Source organism: Ornithodoros turicata, chromosome 5 (genome assembly GCF_037126465.1).
Source record: "Ornithodoros turicata isolate Travis chromosome 5, ASM3712646v1, whole genome shotgun sequence".
Classification (NCBI taxonomy): Eukaryota; Metazoa; Arthropoda; class Arachnida; order Ixodida; family Argasidae; genus Ornithodoros; species Ornithodoros turicata.
This window is the reverse complement of record NC_088205.1, coordinates 27273143-27293852: the sequence shown is the minus strand read 5'-3', so window position 1 is coordinate 27293852 and position 20710 is coordinate 27273143. Positions and strand designations below refer to the sequence as shown.

Here is a 20710-nt window from a genome sequence, read left to right as displayed (position 1 = left end):
CTTTCGTGAGGAACCTCACGGATGAGGCAGCGAGGCCTTTCGTGAGGGATCTCAGGGATGAGGCCGTGAGGCTTCTCGTGAGGGATCACACGGATGAGCCCGTGGCCTTTCGCGAGGGGCCTCACGGATGAGGTGATGGGTTCGGGCTCCTTTTTACTGATGCCAAACACTAACATTAAACCTCACTGTGACAGTAACAACTGTTACCAAATTTATCCAAGCACAGCACGAACCCCTATAAACAGTTTAATGCCGGGCAGTATCATTAGTACCAACTACCGATACAGTAGTTCAACGCCGACGTGTCATGTGAACATGACGGAAAGTTCTTTTGAGGCCCATGTGCCTCCTAGTGACATGAAGACGCGTCAGGCCATGAGGGTATTCACGAGGCGAGGGCTCGTGTGGATGAGGGGTCGTGAGACCACGAGGGTCGTCATGAGAACAAGGTACGTGAGGATGAGGACTCGTGAGGCCATGTGGGTCCTCATTAGGCGAAAGTACGTGAGGCGCCGTGAGGACATGAGGGCCCTCATGAGGTGAGGATACGTGAGGATGACGACCCTCATGAGGTGAAGATTCGTGAGGTCATAAGGGTTGTGAATAGCCTCATGAGGTGAAGATTCGTGAGGTCATAAGGGTTGTGAATAGCCTCATGAGGTGAAGGCATGTGAGGATGAGGATGGTGAGGCCTCTCGGGATCCCGATGCCCTGAGGTGAGGTTTGTGAGGGCAAAATTTAAAATGGAATGTGAGGGTGAGGGCGACTGAGGCTTAGTTACTGGTGAGGAAAATTTGGTGATGGTGAATGAGGCCATGAAGTCTGTGCTTCGTGAGGTGAGGATGAGTGAGGCCGCAGGAAAATGCCTACCTATGGCAGGGAGGCCGATGTGATTCAGAGAGGGCGATAGAACCGCGACCGGTTCGTGAGCAGTGAGCTCTGTCGCCAAGGAGAGTGCCGCGGGAGGACCATCGTGAAGCTCGGGGAGACCGGGAGCAGAACTCAGCGGCCTCCGTGCGTGTCCCCGGTGGAACGTTGGTCACGACCCGGTGCATCTTGACCGCAGTTGGATGGGCTGCCAGTATCTTGTATGGAAGCCTGTTGGGAATGCGAAGCGGGCAGTGTTCTTGGGACTAGGATTGTGGTGCGGATGGGGCCATGCAGTCGCCAGCGGCGTACCGCGACCGGCATGGGAGTGTGATGCTCGGGAAGGTACCGCTGGTGAAAGCCCGAGGAGTACCGTCGTGTGGCGACGTAACGCAGAGTGCGACACCATCGTGAGCTGGATAAATAAGCGAACTATATATTGAGCGGCCGGGCGTTGCGATGAAGTATGTTGAGTGAGCCGCGGTGAATTGACGTCGTCGCCCAGCGATTTCTCGGTAGAACGATGTGTAGCGGACGCTAGACAACGACAAGGATGGCCACGCGCATGGAGCACTCGCTTCTCAGTTCCACCTGCGCGGGCATGGAGACAGGCCACCGTCATTGCCTCTCCGTGGCATACCATGATCGCCGGTCGGGGCTCATGTAGAGGAACAACACCTCCTCTACATTTGGTGACCCGAACGAAGAACATCACGTCCGGAGCAATTCGGCCCTTCACCATCCCAAATTTGCGACGAGACCATGGAGCAGCACTACTTCAGGCACACACGCGCTTCACAGATTGAGCCGCCTTCACTCCTGCCGCATCTCGGCACTCTTCACCGCACCCAACGCTTCTCACTGCCGGCCGCGACACTCGAGCCTTGCGCTCACCTGCCGGTCGCGGCAGCCAACGTCACGGCACGCTTCAGCCCGTCTCGGCATCTCACCACGGCTCGCATAGCCTCGCCTCACTCACTTCACCTGGGACTCTCGAGCTTCGGCTCCCGTGCCGGTCGCGGCACCCCAGGACCACGACACCGAGCGCATTACTCTCTCGCTCGTCTCAACCTGACGGATCGTTGTTCCCGTCCTCACCATCTGTGACATGCCGCCAACGTGTGCCGTGCCATGCACCTGTTCGACTATGCACGTATACCACGGTCGCCCTCAACTGCAGCTTTTCCCAGGCGCGTTACCTGGACTCTCTTGCGATGCGTCTGCAACGCATCTGACGGCAGGGGGACCCCTGTAGCGGACGCTAGACAACGACAAGCATGGCCACGAACATGGAGCACCCGCTTCTCAGTTTCATACAAGTCTCCGAGATATTCCATGCGGATGCCAAGCGTCTTCCACTGACCACTCTACGGAGGACATTAACGGACCACCTAAATCGCTACGCGCAGCACTTGATTGTTGCAACGGATGCGTCGGTCTCTGCGGAGCGCGCTGGAGCTGGCTTGTACTTCCCACAACTTGATTTCTATAGTTTCCGGTTCGCCTCTCTGACTTTACCCCACCCTTTGACAGCGAGTTCTTAGCTATGACCCTTGCACTTAGGAGGGTTCCTCCTACCTTCGTACAAGTTATCCTGCTGTCGGACTCCCTATCTGTCATTTCAGCCTTGGCGGCGCCCTCAGGTTTCCTGGCGTCCTCAGAGTCATTGGTATCCATTTTGGTTCGGCTTGCCCCATCTCATATTCGCAACGTCATAATCACGTGGCCACCGCGGACTCACCCTTAACGAAACCGCTGACACCCTCGCTAAAATGTCCCTCTTCGGAGAGATTCTTCCTCTCCTCCCAGTTCTTGCTCGCACTTCTGTTGCCAGGTACAGACGGCTCACAAGTCTGTCTCGAGCTGCCCCCCCACGCCCGCCATATGAACATCTCGTCTTTTCGCGGAACCCTAACCTCTGCAGCTCCAGGCAGACAGAAGTCTTGGTGACGAGAGCTCGAGGCCTGGCGCTGCCGCTAAATTTTTACCTCCACCGTGCTGGACGGTCTTTGTCCCGTGCTTGTTCCCACTGTGGCCAGGATGAAACAACTGAACACTTGTTGCTAACCTGCTCTCAGTTCGGCCAATTACGCCGCAGGTATATCTGGACACCCTTACGCTTGTTAGGAGCCCCACTCTCATTGGCGTCAGTGCTGTCTCTCGGAGCATCACACACTGCGCTCTGTCATAGGCCTGTGCTAGCGGGTCTTGTATCCTACATCGTGCTCTCCAACCGCTTCTAGGCTGAGAGTAGGAAGGATTTCCTACTCTCATACACTCTCACGTACACACACATTCATACAGTCATCCCTTTGGCAGTGTATAGTCGCCATACGCATATTCCTACATACGTGCATATCCAGTTCCTGTATTAGTCATCACACGTCATAGATGTCATAAGTTACGTGGATCTGACCTGGCCTTAGTCCCTATCATTACTGCACAAACATAGACAAACATCTCTCGCCCCTTTTGTCCTGGCCAATCTCCCTTAGTGGTTCACGGCCATTATCTCATTGGTAGAAGAAGAAGAAGAGTTTCACCGGCGCGGCCATGGAGACAGGCCACCGTCATCGCCTCTTCGTAGCATACCATCATCGCCGGTCGGGACTCATGTAGAGGAACAACACCTCCTCTACACGGTGTACCGGGCCTTCAGTGATGGCTTCGAATGCGGTCTTGCGAAAATTTAGGGTAGTACTGGGCCGAATTACGCCGAATAGGATGTTCTTTGTTCGGGTCACCAAATGTAGAGGAGGTGGCGTTCTTCTACACGAGTCCTGACCGGCGATGATGGAATGTCCCAGCAGGCAGATGTGCGTGGCTTCACGCTTGGATGCCGGTAGAACTGGCTGGCAGGCAGAGGCACGTCTTCATCGCCGTCCACGGGCCGCCACAGTTGCACTATATTTCAACATCTGGTTCTCCTGTGCACTTCAAGCTTCGCCGCCTTGCTTTGGAGAAGTGGAAAACTGCACTCAACGAATTCGAGCATATGCTCGCTCGACTCTTTTCAAGTGATTGGGTCTCGCCACTCCACATGATCCCAAAGGAAACCGGCGACTTGCACCTTTGTGGAGATTATCGGGCCTTGAACCTTGTCACCAAGCCCGATCGCTACCCACTTCCCAACATCCAGGACTTCATTATGAATCTTCCGGGAGCAAAATTATTCAGCAAGATTGATCTCACCAAGGCATATAATCAGATTCCCGTGGCTCCGGAGGACGTTCCAAAAAGAGCAATCATTACACCATTCTGGCTTTTTCAGTTTCCGCGCATGCCTTTCGGTTAGCGCAACACTGCGCAGATCTTTTAGCTCTTCATCGACTCTATTCTGCGTTGTTTGCCTTTCGTCCTCTGGTACTTAGACAGCCTCCTCATTGCAAGCCATGCCGAAGAGCAGCATTTGGAACACCTGCGTCTAGTGTACAGCGGACTTGAAAGCCACGGCATTGTGATCAGTGCGCAAAAATGTCAGTTTGGCTAGCTTTCACTGAAATTTTTGGGTCATCACGTATCTTTTGACGGTATCTCCCCACTTGCTGATAAGGTGGAGGCCATCACGGACTTTCCTCACGCATCGTCGCTACGTCAACTGCGCCGCTTCCTGGGGCTTGTAAATTTTTACCGCAGTTTCGTCCCAGCTTTCGCCACCTTTCTCCGCCCTCTCAAAAGAGTTTTTCAGTCCGCACGTTCGCCATCCCACCCTATTTCGTGAATGGACGATATGCAGTGTGCCTTTGCCACCGTCAAGCAGGCTTTAGCCAATGTGACGCTTTTGGTCCATCCCCGGCGTGACGCTCCTATTTCTCTTCAAACTTGTCAAACTCTTCCCTTGGAGCTGTCCTCCAGCAAGAGCTCGATGGCCTCCTGCAAACTGTCGCCTTCCTCTCCCAGAAGATGTCACCGGCCGAGTCGCGATAGTGTCTTCAGCAAGGAACTGCTCGCTGGATACACCGCCGTCCGTCATCTTTGACACTTGTCGTCGACAAGGTCGTGACAAGGTCGTCATTTCACCATCTGGACCGACCACAAGCTACTCGTGGGCGCCTTTACCTCCGCCAGTCAAAACTATACGCCGCGTGAGATTCGCCATCTCGCTTATATCGCGGAGTTCTCGACGGACGTCCATCATGTCAAAGGCAATGCGAACCTCGCCGCGGACGCACTCAGCTGTATCCAGGCACTTGCGGAGTCTCCCATCCTGAGTCTCGAGGCTCTTGCCATTGCACGAAAGCCCAACGAAGAAACGCAACGGTTGTGCCGGTCTACCTCTACAACCCTGAACATCCGCGAAGTCCTTTTCCCCGACGCCAGCACTGCCCTTCTATGCGACGTCTCCATCCAGTCTCCTCGAAGGACGACGATGGCAATCAAACAATCAAACCCGCTCATCGCTCGTCGACAGAGCAAAGCGCCATCAAGTTATACTTGCTGATTTCGGGCGTAGGTGTACTCGGGAGTACATTTCCGAATTGCTGTCTGCTCACCGTTTTCAATACCTCACGGTCGTGCCTTTTGCACGGTTGCGCCTGTGGTGACTCGCAGGGATTACTGATGTTCTGGCGGGACGCCACGGCTTCATCCTGACGTGCAAAGTGGTCCTTCCCAGTGGCTCTATTATTCGACGACCAGTGCAACTTCTACACAGACTGGATGTCTAACTTTACTTTCCCCTTACCTTCCCCTTTACGGTTACTTCCGCTTGGGGAGTGTAAGAATTGTGGGAGACAACGAGGCCCTGCCCCTGCCAACCCTGCGCCTGCGTCAGCGTGCGTGTTGTTCTTCGTTCTAGTTGGCTAATGCAATCGCTCCTGAACAGTCAGAGCAATAAATCATCGTGCGTTCCAGCTACAGTCATTATTTCCCCATACGTTTCCCAATATTTTGTCTCTTTGCATCGGGTCGTTTTCAACAACGTTTTCGGCCTCTTTCACGCTGGCATTCGTGGTTCTGTCAAGCTTCGTGCTGACCGCTATGACATCCGCCGCTGGTACGAGCTTGCACGCCCTTTCAGATCAGCAAATGTCACCGACATATGTTGCCGCCCCTCGGCAAGTTTCTCCCACGAACACGACGTGGACATCATCGGGCCCTTACATCCTCCAATGGCAACCGCTACTTGTTAACTTGCGTTGATCGCTTCACTCGGTGGCCAGAAGTGATCCCCACGCCAGGCAGTATGGCCCAAACCGTTTATGCTACGTTTCTTGGCACCTGGATAGCCCGCTTTGGCGCGCGGGACGAGGTCGTGACAGACTGCGACCCCCAGTTTGAGAGCCGTCTGTTCTCCGCATTCACGAGGTTTTCGGGCACAACTCCGAACAACGGCCTACCACCCTGCTTGCAACGGCCTAGTAGAGCGGTTCCACGACATCTTAAAGGGATAATTCGGAACCATCGGTGAAAAAATTGCTGCACATCCACAGTATACCTGCCATCAACTTTGTTTCTTTCTCGAGTGACGAATTATGCCTCAAATAAACGAGCAATCATACCGAAACAGGAATGTGGAGAGGAGTCTCAAAAACTTTCCTTTCCGAAGGCCAACGCGTTACGTCACCCTGCATGGCGCGGACAAGTAGTATAGCACGCCGGTCGTATCCGCTGTGTTACATTCCCGGAACAAAACAATGGACGAGAATTAGAAATCAGATCACTCAGACACAGATGTAAAGAAACAACGGTCATCTGCTTCCCTGAGAGTCAGAAAACAGCGCAGGAATGGTATGACTAATGCATGGTGACGTTGGCCGAGCAGAGAAAGGAAGAAGTACTTCTATCGACGTTCGGTGAGAGCCAAACTTTTCAAATTTCGAAAGTCGTTTTTTATGATTCCACCTTCGTTTTCAAGTGAGATATTTCACAACTGTGTTCAGTTCGTGTAAATGATTGTGCGAATACCGCAAGCTTGAAATCCATTTTGTTCCGAAGTATTCCCCTGAGCACGCGCTTATGACCCACACGCACCCCACCCGCTTGGCAGAAAACTTTGTCTCCATGCCCTTCGGCATCCGAGCTTGCGTTAAGCCAGACCTTGGCTGCTCCCCCACCGAGCTTGTCTACGGCTCAGCGCTCCGTTTTTCCGCTGACATCTTCGAGCCTGCGCCTTCGGACTACCTGCAGCGTCTCCGATAAGCCTTCGGCTTCTTGGCTTCGGGCAACACCAACTCGAGCTGTTCTCAGCTCTGCTCCGCATGTTTATCCTGACCTTCACACGTTCTCCCAAATTTTCCCGTGTACGGACTCTGTGCGTCGCGCACTCCAGCCTCCATACTCCGGCCCCCACAATGTTCTCCGCCGTTTAGACCATACCTTCTTCATCGATCACAACGGCCGCGAAGAAACCGCCGCTATAGCCTGTTTGGAGCCCGCTTACGTCGAGGCTGCACTTCAGCTCCCGCAGCCTCCCACCCATTTCGCCGAGCCCACGCCGCCACCAAGACCTGTTTCCGCCATTCCTTCTAGGCCCAAACGGGATATATGGAGCGACAACCCTACCGTTCAGCTCCAGGAGGGGGGAGGTTGTTGTGGTGCGCGCAGCCGCTGCCGACGAGAAAGAGGCCTGCAGGATTGATCCGGTTCGCGCTGGTACCCAATAAACGGTTGAGAACCTGACTTCATCCAGTGTGGTTGTTCTCATTGAGATACCGCAATTGTCCAAATGTAGAGGAAATGGTGTTCGTCCCACAAGTGCTGAGCGGCGGTGATGGAATGTCCCAGCGGGTAGATAATTGTGGCCTCACGCTAGGACGGCGCCGTTACAACTGAGGAGTGGGGCTCCAGGCGCGTGTCCATCCTCGTCGTAGTCCACGGTCCGCCACATCACTCCCCCCTTCAGACGCGGCGCAGCGATAAAGCAGACAAAAACCACAACTGCGCTGGTGGAGGACAGCGAGGGCAACCATGGATGACGTGCACGGTTGGACAGGGTCACGGCATGGCACACGTTTGTGAATCGTTACAGCTGGTGACCAACGGGAATGACGATCCGTTAGCCCGATAAGAGCAGGAAATAGACTGAGGCGCTGTCGAGGTCGTGGTCCTGGAGTGCCGCGACTGGCAAGGGAGCCGTAGCCCTGAGTGTCCCAGGGCAGGTGAGGCCGAGGCTGTGCGAGCCGTGGTGAGATGCTGAGACGGCGGCTGAAATATCCCATGGCGTTAGCTGCCACGACCGGCAGGTGAGCGCGTGCCTCGAGTGTCGCGACCGGCAGTGAAAGGGTGCCGGTTTGCGGTGAACATGGGGTAGGAGTGAAGGTTGATGAAGCAGTGAGGCGTGTATGTGTCGGTTCGTCGTGCTTTGCTGGAGAGTGTCAGTAGGTCATTATGCAGCATTCCACTTGCCGAGCTCAGGAAGTCATTCGGGAACGAGCTCAGGATGTTGAACGCAATGCACGGATGAGAGTCATGACAGTGGATCTGGATCGGTGAGGTTGCGGATACGCGGTGTTGCGACATGGGTTCCGAGTCGACGTGGTAGCGAGCCGACACAGCCAGGGAAGGACAACTATACAGGTTTATTTACAGTGACATGTCAGTATGAGAGTGAGCAGTACAAAATGGCGCGCAGCGCTTTTAAAGGCTTGAACAAAGGAGCCACCGTTGACCTTCGCTGGATATGGCACCACGGTTTCCCAGAAATCCATTGGAGCTGCGGAAGCACTTAGACTGCGTCCATTTCTTTCCAACTTGGGGTAGACCTTTGTTCCTGCGTTGGTTTGGATCGTGCAGATTCCTCAATGGGGATTAAAAGCGTCTGGCAGGTGTACGTCCTTGTCGTCTGGCCGAAGGTTCGAAGGACCTCTAACTTCTATTCCTTTCACCTTGGCTCTTTCGTAACAGCGGAAACACCAGGCTCGATCGGTTGCCGTGTCTGAGGCTGTTGTAGCCGTTGGTCAGGTAATGATACAGGGGCTTCCAGGCTGCGCGGCGGCGTGCCTCAGGGCTGGGCTCATGGGAATGTTGCCAAGTTTTGGGATGGTAGATATTCGAATATGGTGTTCATCGTTCGTGTTACGAAATGTAGAGGAGATGATGTTCTTCCACAAGAGTCCTGGGCGGAGATTATAGAATGTCCCAAGCTGGCAGATGATCGTGGCCTTACGCTAGGACGGTGCTGGAGCGGGTGCTCCAGGAGCGTGTCCATCCTCGTCGTAGCCCACGGTCCACCACACATCCGTGCTTCCGGCGGCTGTAGCTATGGAGACGAGCCATCATTAGCCGCATTGGCATCCACTGGTAGCCAATGAAAGCAATGTGTTCGAATCGTCTGCAGCGATTGCTGAAGCAGACGACATCTGCACTTTATGTGTTCACGTGGCAAAGGAGTGAGAAGAGGCATGGAGCTAGCCTTCCGTATTTAGGTGGGTTAGCCCTTGCTCGACATCGTGTCACGAGCCACCTAATTTGCAAGTGTTTCATCGTTAAAGTATTACGCAAACACCACAGCCATCACGCAAACATCCGTCATTCCCGGGTCTGAAAAATCCTCTCCTCCTCCTCCTCCACCACCACCGCTGTTCTTTCCCCTGCCGCTTTTCTTTTTCCCTTGGTGCACCCAGCCGCCAACCCTCCGTCCCCGGGGAATTTTAGAGCGCCAGCTGATAGGCCAGTACACTCGCTGCATTTGCGTAAGAACACTTCACACTCGTCGTACAACCTGCTGCAAGGAAAAACGAAATATCATTAATGTTTCAAACTAACAAATTCAAATTTCACGAAGCAAATTTCAAATATAATATGTACTGGAAGCATGAAACACATTTGAAGGTTCGTGGTTATTGCTAAAGCAAACGAGGAAAATTAGTAAGTTTACTAGGAAGTCTAAATCGGTTCCTGCGGGTCAAACATCTTTTGACCTGCAGGAACCGATTTAGACTTCTTAGTAAACGTACTAATTTTCCTTGTTTGCTTTAAGCATTGTGACTCCAGGATCTTCAAATATGTTTCGTGCTTGCCGTACTTACTATAGCTGAAATTTGTTTTGCATGGAGTTTCTCTTTGTAGTAGCCAGAGGGCAGTGAAAGGGTTATGGTATAGTGATGGACAAAAGTTTACGGAACACGCTCTGGCGCATTCCTTCCTAAAAGTGACACGCATAACAGCCATTGGGATAGTACGGACTTACCAACATGTGCCTAGGTAACCCAGTCACCTGCTTGCAAGTCCGTACGGTACCATTCGCTGTAGCGTGCCACTCTGAGTAAGGAATGCGCCGGAGCGTGTTCCGTAAACTTTTGTCTAGCACTGTACATTTGTTGTGTTCCTTTCGAAATTACTGCCCTTCTGTTATGTGTCTATAACATTGATTTGCAATGCTTGAGAGACATTTATGAGCACAACACTGATACTTACTGAAATAGTTCAGTGTATGAATATATATTGACCGGAGGTGTAGCTTACTTGTTATTTTCTCAACAGATGTTTTCTTCGAGACATTTGCTCAATGCAAGGTGGAGGCACTCTCTGACCCAGCATTTTTTCACACCTAGAAGGAATCATTCGTATGGTATGGATTTGATTCTTAACATTGCATGCGTGGTTACTTGCTAATAAAATTTCTTGCAGAGTAAGGCATGCATCTTCATTTTAGGCCTTGGTTTTTGTGATGATATAGCTCAATGAGCACAAACCAATATAATTAGTGCGGCGCAGCATGATCCCAGATATCTTTTCGCCAGAAAATTGCAAATCAAACTCAAAGCGCAAAGAACACTATCATGTGACAGGTGGATGGAGGGATGGAAATGTAGAGAGGTACAAGTATAACCACGTCGGTATATAACATAGAATGGTATGTGCACCATCAGGAAAGAGTTGCACTTCACGAGGAAAAATACAAAAAGATGAAAATTACATCAGAATCTCTGCCTTGTACATTTTTAGAGTGTTAAACATGCAGTGTCGTTTCAGAAATACAATAGTTAAAAACGGTCAAGCTTACCGATGCCGACGAACATTTTGATTTGTAAAGACTTATGGGTGCTCGCAGGGACCTCTGAGCGCAACCGAAATAATCGAAAAAAAAAGAAAAAAAGAAAAAGAAAAACGAACCATCACAATGCATAATGGTCGCTTCTTGCAGCACAGCACCTTCTTGTATCAGCTTTCAGAGTTTCACAAGCACATGTAGCCCCTGGCGATATGGGGCCTGCACGGCGGGGTTCGCATACGCAGAGGGACTTCACGGAATGTTGACGGATGTTCATGCCGTCTGATACACCCTGATATCTACATCATTCAGTTTGTGTGCACGACACGCAGCAAACGAAACGAGCTGATCCATATGAGTTGTCCTGCAACATCCTCGACATGTGGCCTCAGTCCACAGCGAAGTTAGTCACCGTTAACCAAGGAACCGACTCCGTTTTGAATCTTGGCACCAGCTGTACTACATGGGTGACTCAGTCGATTTTTTTTTGTCAATCGCGTTAAAACAAATGTCGGTAAATTCCATATTCGATTGCCCCAGAACGCAAGGCTGTTCCACTTGTAGCTGCCCGGGGACGACGACGACTCGCGACTACTGCTACTACCGCGCGGCACAAGACAGTCAGTCCTATGGGGTCCTGGAGTGAGGCTCTACCGGTTGGGAAGCTCCCCAGCACATCCGGCCCTGACATTCTATCATCCCCGATCAGGACTGATGATGAGAAACAACATATCCTCTACATTTGGTGACCCGGACATCGAACAGCTCAGTCCGTGAACAATTCAGCTCTAAACCATCCCAAATTCCTGGTTGACTTGAAGACCACCTACGAACCAGTCCGGAAGCCATCGCTGGATGTACAGAGCCTGTTCCTCTAAGGACTGGCTAGGGGGTGACGCTCCACAATCAATCAACGACTAGTAATCTCACGGCGCCGCTCCCGCCTCGCACAGGTCGCTATCGATCTGACTCGAGTTATAATTTCGTTCTATAATTAACGCAGCTTTTTCACTTGATTAGAGCTGCTGATTTTTGGCAAACCCAATATCCTCAACATATACGCTCACGGATGTTGCCGACCGAAATCTGCTCTTTAGTACCTACAAAGCAATATCAAACCTCCCACAGTGAAACACGGTACAACAAAATTTGCGATATAACGGAATAATTGATGCTCCCCGTGAGGCTGCCATGCATCGGGAACAATTTTAACTCCCGCTAAAACGAAAGAGGTTTCGCGACACAGGGAAAGACATCTCAGCACAAAGAAAGAAAAGCTCCCAAAACAGCGCATCTATCCCTAGCGCGTTCCCAAAGGTCAAACAACCAATCACAAAGGCTCGAGCACGTGCCGCTTCGGCGCAGCAACAAGCGCGTGCTACTTTTCGAGGTGCTCTCATTCTGTCTGCCCTCAACCATCCTTTGTCGGCAAAGGAAAAGATCGTCACTTGCGGTGAAGTCACTCCCGATCGCAACTGATCGGGAATGCGTTGCCCGCGCCACTTGTCGTGAGCTAGCCGGCGACGGTATACCCGAAAGGGAGACGCGCGAGAGGGAGCTATTTAATGTGGCGCATGCAATTAGTGCATTGTTGTTTCCTGCAAAGGTACGAGAGCACGACCGGCACGGCAGCATTCATAGCGACCTGGTGTTCGTGCTATATTCCAAAACGTAACACGTGGCGCGGACTTTTAAAAAATGCGTCATCGTATAATCGCGATGCTACTGCATTTGCACGTTTAGGTTGCTTGCCTCGTCACAACTCGCTGCGTAAATCTTTTGAAATTTCATCAATTTCGGTGTAACGAAACATTCGATACAACGAAAGAAATCGCGATCCTCGTAAATTCCAACATATCGAGGTACGACTTTTTATTTTTCTCCTGTAATTGTAAGATCAAATACTACTACCTTTCCTTCGGGGAAACTCTTCAAATGCTTGGATTTATATTGTTGTATGAACCTGAGGGCCATAGGTATCGGGGCCCAAGCGGGTGGAGAACGGGGGCACGAGATTTATGTGGGACATGACTCGGGACGGATTGAAACGTCTTGCTGTGGACTCGACAGGTCTGATTCTTATCGGCTCGCGGCAACATTACATGTGGCAGCGGTTCGCCTTGACAGTGATGTCACTTATGAAGGTGACACACAAACAAGCTCAAGAGATGGCGGTGACATGTCACCACATTGGAGCGTCGGTGTCCCATTCTCCAATCCATTCGCTGTGGAGCTTAGAGAGAAGCTGTATTTTAGGAATCAGAACGACTAGAAACGAAGGTTCACAAGGTGGGAGCGATACCGCATAGGATGTAGTTCGTTACCGGGACCACTGCGTTTTTGTAACCAAAGAAAATAACTAGGTAAATGATATGTTTTTACCTGAAGCAGGAGCAAATTAGGAACGAAATTAAACAGGAATGACCCTCGTATATTACGTGAAACCTATAAAAATTAAATTGTATCGCCCGTTTCTTGATGGCGTACCGCCATCTTGGCTGAGGACCTTCTGACCTAACCCGAGGCACAGTCTCGACGCCCGCACCGCCTACTGCGTGCCTGGGTGGGGGGTGGGGAGGTGATTTATCCCAATTGTCTTGCAAGTTTCGAATCCGTTAGGCTTAGCATTCCCGTGTTTCTCCTGTGCTAAAAGTGAATCAGATGGTGTTGTTGAAATGCCTATAGAAATCTTCTAGTCCACAGAATTTTATAATTGTTACATTTTTAGATTCAGTATATGAACTTCTTTCACTTCTATGCAATATTTACCTTTCAAACGCTTTCACAAATTTTTAAAAACGAGTGGTCCCGGTAACGAACTACAGCCTACTGCGCATCTTCTGGTCTCAACCTCCGAGACGAGGAGACCCAGATGAACACCCTCTCTACGCTATGAGCCGAGAAGCGGAGGATGTCCTGATTTCCTTTAAGCTGACCGAAGTGCAGAAGGGCTGCTACAAGACTGTAACCGAGAAGTTAGAAAGTCACTTCATATACCCCTTGTCAATGTCATCTTTGAACGGGCTAAGTTCAACCAGAGACGGCAGAGACCAAGCGAGACTGTGGAAGCCTCCATCACAGACCTGCACCGGCTAACTGACACAAGCTACAAGAAGAGCTTATCCGGGACAGGTTGCTGGTCTGGTTAAATGACTTACGACTCGGAGAGAAGCTGCAGCTTGATGCAATCCTCACACTAAAGACTGCGGCAGCCCAGTCAAGAAACTCGGAAACTGTTAAACGTCAACGTTCCCATAATGGCGTGTGACACCCCCTCTTAAAGTTGGCTTGACCGGCGTACTCCCTGCACTCCACTGAAGCAATGCATTCCACATAGTTTTGTTAGAATAGCCATTGACCCTGAGCATTAGAAAGAAGTGTACACGTAGGTGTTTCTATGAGATGTCCCTCGATAGTGTACAAGTGGAATGGAAGCGCAAGAGCGTCAGATTTTTTTCCTGGGGCACTTATTTTCGCCGTGGCTTCATGGCAAAATGCACTGGCGTGCCTTTTTGCTTGTATTTCGCGAAAACAGTGGGTTCCCCGGAATTTGACTACGATGTCAGGCATGAAAGCTGAACCTGTCTTCTGCACTTTGCAACTTTGTGCGCAACTGTAGGATGTTCCAGTTTTTTTCCCCCGCGACTAAGGAATTGACGACGAGTTCAGTGTGGTTCACTGTGGCTTCCGAAGCATTTGCGTCTTGATCCCTCACGATGATAACGTGATGTGTTGTTAGCTCAGTGGTGTAGATGTTGGTACTGGCTTTCGTGTTCCCTGGTTCGATCCGCGGACTATTGCGTTTTCGGATTACTCCTTTTTCTTTTAGAAAGAGTGTTTCGACAATAACGGCAGACGACAGCGTCACCGTTTTCTTCCTGAAGGGCTTATTAATGCCGTACTGGCACTATGGCATAATCAATTCCTGGTCTGTTTTGCTTTAATTGCGGTAATGCTGACCTCTCTCCTGTACGCTTAGTGTGTGAAAGGTAGACCACTTTCCATTCCATGCCGACCTACTTCACCTACTTCAACAGCTTCCGTCGTACTTGGCAAAGGGACAATAGTAGAGAAATAATCTTAAATCGCTAGCTTGACAAGGGGAAGGGTGTCGAAATTCATGCATGTCGTGTTCATCCTTAACATTGTGTTCTTCTTGGCACCTGCAGACCTTCCCACGCATTTTACTCCAAATGTCATAAGTAATGCACGCGCCTCGGAGACTGCTTTGCACGTAGATTAGTCATTACAGCACTTATAGGACGAGTGGGAAAACCTACTTTTTCCCGCTTCTGACTTATTAACTTATTACAAAGTGTACTCTTCATGTGTAAGTGCGAGGAGTGTGGTTGCGGCCTAGTTGAAGTCTCTTAATAGCAAGCGTATATTATGTTGACTGCTTTCGTAATAAAACGCATCAAACGCACGCAAAAATTCAGGAAGAATGTCGATTTCTAGTAGAGCACTGCACGGGCCGTATTCTTAGGCTCATGCCCGGCCCCGACGACTCCATACCTAGCCCAGGCACGGCCCAAGCCCGAAGCACGGCCCAAGTCCGAAGCACGGCCCAAGTCCCGAAGGTCCTGCCCGAGCCCGAAAAAATTATAGGTTACCTCGACCCTGGCCCAGTGCAGTCGGCTGTAAAACTTGACCATGGCTCACCAATAGTGGGGTAACGCATGCTTGAGCCCAACCTAGGCCCGGTAATGCTCGGGCTCGAGCTCGTGTTCCCAAACCCGAGCCCATGTCAGGCTGCAAGAATGCTTTTCCGAGTCCGGCTCGGCCCACGGGTAAAGCATTCTTTTTAATTTCTGCTTTAAATCCCAGTCCATCTGCGAGAAACATCACGGGCGATTCCGTGACATCACTCTTGGTGCGATGAAACAAAATCTTGATACGACGCCCGTTGATCCCTACCATCTTATCACTACCGTTTGTGATGAATACCCTAGTCAGACAGCATTTCAAATGTCAATTGCGAGAAATGGCCTTCGGACTCTCAAATGACCTTTGTTCGGGGGCGCCTGCCAGACAGGCGGGAAAGGAGTGCTCCTCAACCGACTGCCCTTACCGGCTCCCTTTTTCGGTTTCGTTTTCCCTGTCTGCTGTGGAAATTTGAAGTTGGTCTGTGCGCCACAAATCAAGATGCGGAAGCCATATGCACTTCTCCAAATAGGATCTAAATACGTTTACACAGTTTCACTCCATTATCCGCATTTGATAGGTTTTCCTACATTCAGCTGCGAAGGTAGCGAGGGTACAATGGCATAACACTGTTGTCGAGATTGCTCCTTTCTGCTCCTCAAATGTCGTTGGGGGCCTCCTTTCGCGTTGATGGTCATTTCTTAGAAAGGTCCTTCGAGCTGCCGCCTGACACGGCTGTCAGAGGTCATTTTTTGCAAATGACAATTCTCCGAAGTCCTTCGAGCATGCCGTCTGACTGGGGTATAAGTCTCTCTTCCTTTTGTCTTTGATTCTCCTGCTTATTTGAGCAGAGTTTACCAACCGCCTTTTGTGTCAAAAGCGATAAAATACCCTAGTGCAGGGGACACAAAGAAGACTGACAAACAGAAATTTTACTTCACAAAGAAACATGCTTATAACGCAATGAAGTATATAGTTGAGCCGTTCGCGCAGTCCCACAGCTTTTCCTTTTTTCGTCATGCAAACAGAACGGTCTTGCTCTTAATTGCTCTTAATTCAACTAAAGAGTTGCTCTTGAATAAGGTACCAGAACAACTGCACGTGAGGTCCACATGGCTTCGCCTTTTCACCATGGTGTTGTGGCCCGTCTGCGAATTCCCCCTTATTGCTGCTTTCTCTGTGGACAGACGCTTTGTCATGCGCTTTCTCCAACATTTTCCTTCTCTCATGACATACTGTCGTAGCGTATTGGAAGACAACACAAGGAGCACAATTCCAACAAAGTTTTCAAAGGTTTCCACAAGGTTTTCAACAAAACAACTCCGACCTTCCTTAATCACAAACCCGAAACCTGGGATATTTTATCGCTTTTGACATGCACTACCAAACCCCGGTTTTTATCTTTTTTTTTTTCACCCTTCGTATTGTATTCCGTGCCATTCATTAATGACAGTGCATTAACCAGAGTCGGTTCTTTGAAATACTACCAAGGTGTGTACTTTTCGGCAAACCTTTCATGGAATATGCATGTTGACTATGTTTGACTCGATTACGGTTGTATAGTTTGGGACTCGTGCCTCATTTTGTCATAAAACACGACTTCAGAGAGTGCATAACAAAGCAGCTCGATTCATATGCAAACACTTCCGTACAACAACATCTGCAACCAGTTTGCATCACAGAATGAAGTTGCTCCCAATCGAAGAACATTTTAAGGTACCCCGTCTAAAACAGCTTTTTCACTTATTTCATTCTCATTATCCTATCTTGGTGGATGATGCCTTAAGTCAAGGCATAAACATCACTTTGCGTTAAAGCCACACAGACATTTTTAAATTCTCATTTCTTCCACGTACAGTTGAGGACTGCAATGGTCTCCCAGCCGCGATCGTAGCAGAACGAAATATCGATACTTTTGAAAAAAAAATTGTTGCTGATGTTGGATGCCGGCCACTTCCTGTAACGACCCACAATGACGTGGGCGAACAGTATTGTTAAAATAAATAAATAAATAAATATCATAGGACACATGCGCTTGGTGCAAACTCGCGCAAAGGTCACTCTGTTGCCTCTTCCAAATTCTGAGTTCCAATTTCCATTCCAAGTTCTGAAATTATACATTCGTCGGCTTTCTGCCTGGTTTTCTTTCTTTTTCCTTTGAGGGGGGGGGGAGGGGTGTTGGCATTCGGCAAAGTTTCTTGGTGGTGGCGTGAAGCACCGAAGCAGACACAATTTAGATTAGAGCATTGCAACGTACTCATGATGATGCCAAGAACAAACTGAAGTACATGATACGGTGAAAACAGTACCAAGTGCGAAGTGCCGTTGACCGAATACGTTTTCTCGGCTCATAGAGTATAGCTTCTTTTCATTAGAGAGTTTTAGTACCTCGTTAGCTATCGCCTTTGCGTACGGAAGGGATAGCGCTGGTGGATCTGCGCACTGCGCGAAGCTCTCTTTCGATATTGTGCGTGCGCGGAACCATCAGCGCTATCCCTTCCGTACACGAAGGCGATAGCGTGCATGCACTAAAACTCTCTATTAGTGAGAGTTAGTAGAGCGCTAACGGGAGCCCGGTAGGCAACCGCGTCTGGGTCCAGGAAAAAAAAAGAAAAGTTCCCCGAAGAAATGTCCCCTGAAAAAAAATGCCCCCTGAAAAAAAATGCCCCTTGGAAAAAATGCCCCCGGCAAAAATGTCCCCTGAGGAACAACAACTTTTGGTACGCGTGGACTGGTTGACTTTGGACGTTGGCTTTTTACTATAGGACACTGTGCATATTTGGATTTTTGGAACACGGAAGCGAGTAATCGTATATTCTATTCCATTTCTGAAACAAATATGGAATCCAATGTTCCAATTCCGAATCGAATTGATGTTTCTTCCAAACCGAATACATTTGAATAGTCCCGAAGCTGCACACGTAAGGTCGGCACAGGGAGGGCATAAAACAGAGCGAGCGCTATATCAGCTATATGCTTACGCATGCATACCGTACATGTTTATATTCCAACATATGCTGTATATGTGTCCGGTACGATTATTCAATGAGTCGCTTAATTTATTCGTATTCAATACCCTTTTAAAATGACTATTAACACATAGGCTTTCTTTGCCTAGGGGGGTCACTACAGGTGACCAGGGTCAGTTTTTCCTCCCCTTGTTTCTTGCAATAAAGCGGCCTCTACAGTCAAGGGGCTCCCGAGGCGCAACGCGTGACACCGCTAGACATATTGAAATACATTTTTGCTTGTCAACTTTGTTACTTTTTTCTCGCGCATTTTATTTGCATTTTTACATATCACACTGCGCATTCCGAATGTCATCGTTCTCTCCTGATTTGTTGAAACTGGGCGGCGTACGCCTTTCTGTGACACTTTACATTTATGTTAAATAGCAGAGGAAAGGTTTTTCCAGTTAGCGCCGTGAAGCATCTGTTGCTATACGCGGTGTGCAGATGTGGACAGAGAACGGCAGGAAGAGGGTGATGGGGGGGTTAGCATGCGTCCAGGGCCGACTTCAGGGCGAAGTGTGCCGACATTCGTCTGGAAAGTCTGTGGGAAAACATCAGACAGCCCTACCGGTGCGGAGATTCGAACCCGTATGACCTCCCAGTCTCGGCGTGGAAGGCGATCATCCTAACCACTACTCCACGCGAGCTGGTACAGAAAAATGTACGTCCCACTCTTTCCTCAAACCAGACAGAATAGCTTTATCATCAGGCTTAAAATCTAGGAGGAGGAGGAGTGTCGTTGGGAGGAACCCGAGAGGTCTGCCTGCCTGATTAGGCGGCATGTTTCTCGGGAAGGGAAAGGTGTTGGAGAGGACGAGAGGAAAGGGTGAAGTGGAAGACCGAGCGGAGTCCGCTCGGGGGGAGGATAGCTGCGTCCATGGGCCGACTTCAGGGGAACTGTGCCGGCATACGCCTATTACACATCTGAGGGAAACCCAGGAAAAACCCCAGACGGCACAGCCGGCCCGCGGATTCGAACCGCGGACCTCCCAGTCTCCAAGCGCACGCGTTACCGCTGCGCCACCGGAGCTGGTGGCTTAAGATCTACAGTCCCAAAATCCCCGCATTCTGACTACACGTCAGTCAATGTGACGTCACGCAGGATATACTTCTTAGTATAAGAAGAAAGAAACGGCATAGGAATATCCCAGACACGTGTGCATGTTGTATCAACAAACGTGACAACTGATTGCAGTGTCTGTATGCGAAATTGTAGGATATGCCGCATGCAATAGACATTCTTTTCAGTGGAAAGTGGCCGAACTGAAAGTGTCCCAAGCTTTTCAAGTAAAAACACCTAATAAGTGGTTAGGTAATTTACCTAACATTTAGGAAAGAAAGGAGTAGGAATAAACCGTAGAGGAGAAAATTGTGGAGACGTGGCCTTCGTTACTATTTTTATTATTTTTCTTTTCACATAAAAGTTTCTTACACTGTGAAACGCAACTACGCTTTTGCAGTGTAACGGTGGCACAGTCTCACTAACGCACATTATAACGTACGCTATCGCCTTTGCGTACGTAAGAGATAGCGTTGGTGATTCTGCGCACACGGAGAGCATAGAGAGCTTTGCGCATTGCGCAGGACCACCACGCTATCTCTTACGTACGCAAAAACGACAGCGTACCATATACTAAAACTCACTAATATCTGCACTGAGAACAAACATCTTAGGGCGCCGGTCATTCTCAACTCTTCTTTGCCAACGCTGGATACCATTATAGAATTCACGTTACGTCTCTAGCGGACGATACAAAAATTCGCGGACTAGTTCTAAGTTTAGGGGACCTTTAATGAAACCGAGCCACACTTTGTCATCGTGGATCAGGCCCTGCTTTACGCGTGCCAATCACCGCGTTCCACACGCTATGAGTTGGAACTCACACTTCTGAGCAGCAGTACAGCAACGGAAAAGCTTGGTAAAAGTTTTCAGAGCTGATTCAACACATTTTCACTCTGCGTCCGGCGTGTGCGCTCGTGCAGGTGTGGCCCGTGCAGGTGTGACTGTGGCTTGCAGGCTCGGTGTGTGCGCTCGTGTGCTCCTCAGGCTTTGTTTGTCTGCTGTAGGCTGCCCTGCGCTCGATATCTATCGATATCCGATGTACAAATTCCCTTTCTCGTCTGCCAGCGCCTCCCTCCATCTTCTTTCCTCCTCACGTCGTGCTTATCTTTTAAGTTGGCTTTCTTACATGTCGTTCTGCTCTCAGGCAAAACCGGCATCATAGGAGGTATCCCTGAATTCTGGTCATGAGCA

At 49.9% G+C, this 20710-nt stretch overlaps 1 protein-coding gene across 1 annotated transcript in view; it reads left to right on the top strand.

Annotated features, from left to right (window-relative positions):
• The window catches only part of LOC135394256 (uncharacterized), a 726492-nt gene that overhangs the window by 13946 nt on the left and 691836 nt on the right, over positions 1-20710 (top strand). Inside the window, exon 2 of the mRNA XM_064624922.1 lies at positions 10291-10378. Within this exon, the coding sequence (XP_064480992.1) occupies positions 10291-10378 (88 nt within the window). The remainder of the gene's footprint in view (positions 1-10290; positions 10379-20710) is intronic.